The sequence below is a fragment of the Mizuhopecten yessoensis genome, unplaced genomic scaffold, assembly GCF_002113885.1.
Source record: "Mizuhopecten yessoensis strain PY_sf001 unplaced genomic scaffold, ASM211388v2 hete_36182068, whole genome shotgun sequence".
Lineage (NCBI taxonomy): Eukaryota > Metazoa > Mollusca > Bivalvia > Pectinida > Pectinidae > Mizuhopecten > Mizuhopecten yessoensis.
Window position 1 is genome coordinate 1 of NW_018485599.1, and position 6,152 is coordinate 6,152.

General features: G+C 34.7%; 1 protein-coding gene across 1 annotated transcript; it reads right to left on the reverse strand.

Annotated features, from left to right (window-relative positions):
- Nucleotides 1-488: 488 nt before the first annotated feature.
- Nucleotides 489-5,669, reverse strand: LOC110444859 (putative sodium-dependent excitatory amino acid transporter glt-6). Its single transcript, XM_021489213.1, has 6 exons — nt 5,451-5,669; nt 4,793-4,867; nt 3,209-3,331; nt 2,263-2,344; nt 1,365-1,531; nt 489-800 (listed from the first exon to the last, which is right to left on the reverse strand). Exons 1-6 carry the CDS (start codon nt 5,629-5,631, stop codon nt 670-672), a joined length of 759 nt encoding a protein of 252 aa, XP_021344888.1. The 5' UTR covers nt 5,632-5,669; the 3' UTR covers nt 489-669.
- Between the last annotated feature and the right edge of the window lie 483 nt (nt 5,670-6,152).

Here is a 6,152-nt window from a genome sequence, read left to right on the forward strand (position 1 = left end):
TCAGTGTTCGCCACCTTGTGGATGAGACAAGAAGACTAGTTTGATTCTTTGATGTGAATCTTGCGGTCACTTAACAGCTATGCAGTCGGGCGTCGCTCCTCTGTGAACTTCAAAGGACAGGTATCAGCCGAGTGATTGATCAGGTTTCTTTACCCGAGACCAATCTAATGACTGGAGTGCCTTTAATTTTGCTATGACATATTACAGGGGTACAGAGAGCCGAACGTAACGCCTGAATATCGAGGATTTAGTAGTATAAAGGACTCCACAACATTAGCAGGTAAAGTTTTGGATAACAAGTAACAATTGATTTATCAGCACTGATTATCACAATTATTTTTTCAAATTGTACCAATACAGAGACCGTAGAAAATCTAAATGTCTGTTTTCGTAATCCACATTTGTTTGAAAATCCACTATATTTACAAAACAAAAAACAAAAGATTAAAATAATAAATAATAAATTTACTAATAGCTTCATACATAGGTTTGCAAGGAATACCTTACTTGTGTTTGTTAGCAAGAAATGTTGTATTTCTTGCATAGTTATTGCTTAATTGTTCATCTAAATTATGTACTTTGTATGTATTGACAAACACATAAGTACTATATTGAATAAACTTGAAACATGTAGCCGAATTGTCTGCTTCTGATAAGTTTAACGCCAATTTACCACAATAACCAACGCAGTATCGTCAGAAAGATGTCTGCCAACGACTCAAAAAGGTCTAATACTGGTTTTCCTTTCTCGTCTGCTTTGCTTAGAGCTATTCCCATCAGCATACATGTCATAATGATACCTGAAGTAGGAAGTTATGTAACAACGAATCATATTTAATTTCACAATTTTACAGCAAAGTATACGTAAGCAATATCAAAAATTCATTGTCTTAAAATTGGAAAAAGAAAACAATAGACCAAAAGCCACCAAAGAGAACATTCGTAAACAAATATATTGATAGCTCAAGATAATGCATGGAATTGGAAAATACGTAATGAGAAGTACCAAATGAAGTAAGCAAATCATGTCTAATACTAAAGTAAATGAAAGAAATATAAACGGCAGAACTGTGATGATTTGTTTGACAAAGTGTTTATATTCTCAAAAGCGTCTGATCATATTTCGTTTGTGGACCGTAGTATAATTATGACGTCTGGAATTACAAAATGGTGAGCACCCTGTCTCCATATCAACTACGACCTTCCGATGTTCACGATAATTTTATATTCATATTCAGTTAACTTGCACAAATAATATTTGGGCTGGGTATTGGTTTGCTTAAATTTCAGTACCGAATTTATGTTATGCCACCATTTATAATAGGTCATACTAGACTTTTTTTGTATGAAAGGCCAATACGTACCGAGTAAGTTAGTGCCTGACGTTTTGCCGACGGTTTTGTTCAGTTTTTTAACAGTCTCCTTAACAGTGCCGTTAGTAGTATTCTTTATTAAGGTTTCATACGTGACTTCATTTTGAGTAATTGTTTGTTGGAACGTCATATCCACAATATTGTCTGGCATTATATTTCTGAAATAAAGAAAAAGACAAAAAATGTTAAACAAAGTGACGACTGTCGAAGACTGACTTTAAGGATCTCTTCCCCACTGCGCTGTGTTGTCTACCATAACCTCCCCTTAATTACTAAAGTACAGCTGGCCCAGGACACTTCCCGTTGAAGAGGTAGCTCAGTCGGTTAGAGCAATAGTACAACGACGTAAAGTCAAGGGTTTGGTCCTGCCCCGCTGTATTTTTACACCAAGAGACGTTGTTGTTTATAATATTTTGTTTGTTTATTTCATCTTCATTTTATCATAAAAGTTTCCGAAAGATAATCTGGTTTCCCTTCCATAAATGATTCATCAGCGCTATAGTTATGTTGGTAAAAAACGTTTTTCAATGTTTATTTACAGTGTTTGAAGTGGTACGAGGATCCTTAATGCTTTAATTAATAAGAGTATATCGATTATACGAAACGTAAACAAAGGTGCATCGTATAGTATACACAACAAAAACAGACAATCTAACAGCGATATATACACTTAATTTTGGTTGATTGAAATAATAAAAATGTTTGTTCTATTTGCAATAAATCGTGGAAATTAAAAAAACGTAACTTTTCATCCGTGAAAAGAAATCCCGAGCTGACGACGTACATGCATGCATAATATGAAACAAAACGTGAAATATACATATTTTAGTACCACTTTCTTTATATATTGCAAATACAAATGTCATAAAGGCAGATGTTCAAAGTTTACCGAAGTAAATCTGCAAAAACATCCGATGTTTCCACAACAGCAGTAGATTTCGTTTCTGTTGTCACAAAAGTCACTCCAACACCTTGGTAGAAAAATCATAATAAAATATGACAACATCCTGGTTATTAAAGTTTACAGGATCAACATATACATGTATATATCAATGCAAGCCACTCAACAAGTGGCTTATATACGTTGTAACGCATAGATTATACATTAATAGTCGAAGATTTCTGTACTTCACCTTTCCATCAAACTGAAGTAATGAGGTACGCCCCCTAACTTTACCAGATACAGAGTATATCACCTCTAAACATATGAATGTATTTATGATATGTTATAGATGAATACCGAATAAATGTCCACATGTACCATCTTTCATTATTTTACAGTTATCTATGTTTTTCCAGGATCAAAGTCGTTCCGGGATGTTCGTTAGATACCAACAATTAAAGAAAATATCCACGTTTAGGTCCCAGAATAAATAAAGAAGCTTTAGACTAAAGTCATGATATATTGCTTTCGTACACAGATCTTTAAAAACATCTTTCACCTGTTTCGCTTATATACGGTTCAGTTAAATACAATTGATCATGTGGCTGTATTAAATGTTTTTATTTGCGACGATGGTTAGGTAAATCGTGATATCTCTTGCTTCAACGTAAACCCTTCCTGTATGTATTTGTATACATCTATAACTACCAAGAAATTTTGGTAAGTTTGGAACACATAGGGAAAGTATGAAGAGTATGGATATACAAAGAGATTGATGCATATTGCGTACTGTTTGTGTGTCATTTAGCAATTTGTGATAATTCAAAACCAGGTTCTATAAATGCCGTAAGTTATATGATATTAACCAGTGTATGTCCTAATGTAAATAAAAGGCGACTGTAATTTTAACATGTTTTCATATTCAAAAGTTACAAAGTAAAAATTAATGTACCTGGTTTCATTATGAGGGCAAGGACGATGGCGATGACACATGCAAGGACATTTGTTACGGTGATGAAAATAAAAGCCACTAGACTTATCCGGCCATTAGACTTGGCGTCCAGTGAGGCAGTTGCTGTAACGAAGGTTTGAATATATAAACATAAATATATTAAAATATAAACATATACATATTTTTTATATGAAAAAAATATCTTAATATAATAATTTTTTAAATTATATTTTAATTACAGGTATTGGTTTAATATCGAATTTGTAATTCGTGATTGATAGGAAAACCCCCCAATTCTATTTGGTATTTTTAGTATGTCTGCAATCGGCTAACATGATACGAAAACGTACGTTCTTTATGGTGTGAATGTGAGCGATTGATTTGTGCACAATGAGCCAAACCGTCAGGCTTCACCCTAAGATTGACTCTACAAATGTGACGTCAAAACTCAATGATTCGATACCCGTCCACTGGAAAATAAACATGCTATACATCGATAGATTATTCAAACGATTTTCATTGTGAAAGTTCAATCATATTATTTGAATGATATCAAATCTGTAAATGTAAACTGGAATTTAAACGAATGTGCTAATCGTCTCCTGAAAGTATACAGACTGTATATATTTTACAACAGTTATGACACAAGGTACTTATAGTAATCACTCTTGTTGGCTCCGGTAGAAACGCGAATAAGGTATTTATTGTGGGAGGAAGCCAACAAACCGGAGAAGACCCACGTGATCGAGCAGGTGACCACATACATTTGCACGTCCGTTCGAGAAATCAAAGCCTAGCTGTCTTGGAGAAAGACTAGTGCGCTATCCACTCTGTCACACGATCACCAAAAAAGTATTAAAAAAGCAATTGACCGCAGTTGTCAATTTCGATTGTTATTACATGTATACTTTTTTTAACACAGATCGTTATTGCATACATTCTGTTCAATGACAATATCTGCTAACACAGTGTATTTGAATATTTTCCCCGAAATTCGTGCCGCATGAAAAGGCAAAATTTCCTGCCATGCCATATCAATGTCAGTAGCGTTAACTCGTTACTCCCATTTAATATAACTTCAATCTGAGACTTAAGATACACTTAGATGTCAAATTGCTTTTATAACGGAATAAAAATAGTTTTTAAATGCATTGTACAGCATTACTCGGCATTATCCGGGGTAGAACTACTACTTGTGCGATCAAATTGTTACATATGGAACCTTGTACCGCACGACCTGAAAATAGTTTGTTTCACTATAATACAGCTACATGTAAGTAACAGGTACGCAATACAACATACATATGTGATATTGCTTTATTTACAATCGTTCTTCATATGCATATCATATTTACTGCAGAACTTTATTCAGCATTACCCCTTATTCATGTTCAATGTACTTCCTTAAAACTTTAGCCGAACTTAATGGCGGACAAAACCACGCTGATAACGGAATAATGCCATTGGGGAAATACATTACATTATTTTATCACCTTTTGAAATAATGAATTTTTGTTGCATGGCCTGATACTAGTCTGTATCAATAAGGTAAGATTCACCAGGGATGTAAAAAAACTAACCTACCTGCAATTACGCTACTGGCAATGAGAGGTACAATCATCAACTTTAACATCCTTATAAAGAGTTCCCCCGGCATACCTGTAATAGTGAAACACAGGTATTACATATGTTTAACAAGAGTACATAGGATGTCTTCATACCTTGATGCCATTGGCAAAATCAATTAGCAGCTGATATACTCCAAGATCAAGCCATACGCGTTTCAAGTTAGTACATTTATTCACATACATGAATGAAATGCACAGGTAAAGTATACATATATGTATGAAATATTGCGGCTCGCTAATATAACTATTTTAACCCTATTCATGAAGGATATCAGGCGTCATATAATATCCAAAGCCATCATATTTAAAGGAGAATATAAAAGCGTCGATTGACATATATCATACGTGTATCAATTAAATATAAAACTTAACAGGCTTCTCCTCCGTTACTAGAAATTAACTAGTGAGCTATTTTCGTTTAAACCGAGCAGGTGCATAAAAACGTAAATAAACTCACTATTATAAATTCTGTCAAACATGTTTTTGTCCAATATGCCCCGCCTGTTGTGAATCATTATCGCCGTCGACGCTAGAAAACACATCACAATTTATACCTTAGTTGCGCCCCTGAATAGAGCATGGTAACTTACACGTGGATATATATATAAACATACCTATCCACGTCAGAAGCTCGGGAGAGGGGTTCACCTCTCGGATCCCAAATCCTAAAATGAAACCGAAGACGATCCCTACTGAAGTGAGCACTAGCAGGAAGTTTTCGTTGATCCATCGTCTTAGGGGCGAGATCTTCGTTTTGCCAAGCATGCTGTCGTCTGCTTCGTCTACCTCTGCCATTGGAGTCTTACTATGGTAGAGAAAAACCTCAGGTATGATACAATGGTCACGCACTGAATACCAACAAATACATATCGGTTTTCACGGATAGACTTGCATACGTCCCATGTTTTACCCAAGAATGTGACAACACATCATCGTAATTACGTATTACAAATATTACAGCTAAACTGCTTTATTTTAATGTGCGAGTGACGAGATAAAATTATATCTGATTGCTCCTCATATCAGAGTTTGACATTTCAGTTTAATGGACGTTTGATCAGTGTGTCAATTATATATATATTGCCGTTCAATTCCTCTGGAAGAAGTTTCATGTCGGGTTTCTAGCGACTATTTATAAAAGTACTGTACGTTGAAGAAATTCTCTATTGTTCCAACCATGCATTATTCTGGTCAGTAATCATTACTTAAAGTTTTGTAAATTGGATATGCTTCATTTATAAGACTGGAATATGATTTCCGAGTACTTTAAAGATGTACACCTCTGAGAAGTCAAAAAATTCCTGTATTAACCTTTT

Excerpts from the sequence above, each read along its gene's own strand:
- LOC110444859 (XM_021489213.1), bottom strand. The coding sequence starts at position 5,631 with ATGGCAGAGGTAGACGAAGCAGACGACAGCATGCTTGGCAAAACGAAG. Across the intron at positions 2,345-3,208 it reads TGCCCTCATAATGAAACCAG|GTGTTGGAGTGACTTTTGTG; the intron begins GTACATTAATTT and ends TTTTCTACCAAG. Across the intron at positions 1,532-2,262 it reads GTTTTTGCAGATTTACTTCG|AAATATAATGCCAGACAATA; the intron begins GTAAACTTTGAA and ends TCTTTATTTCAG.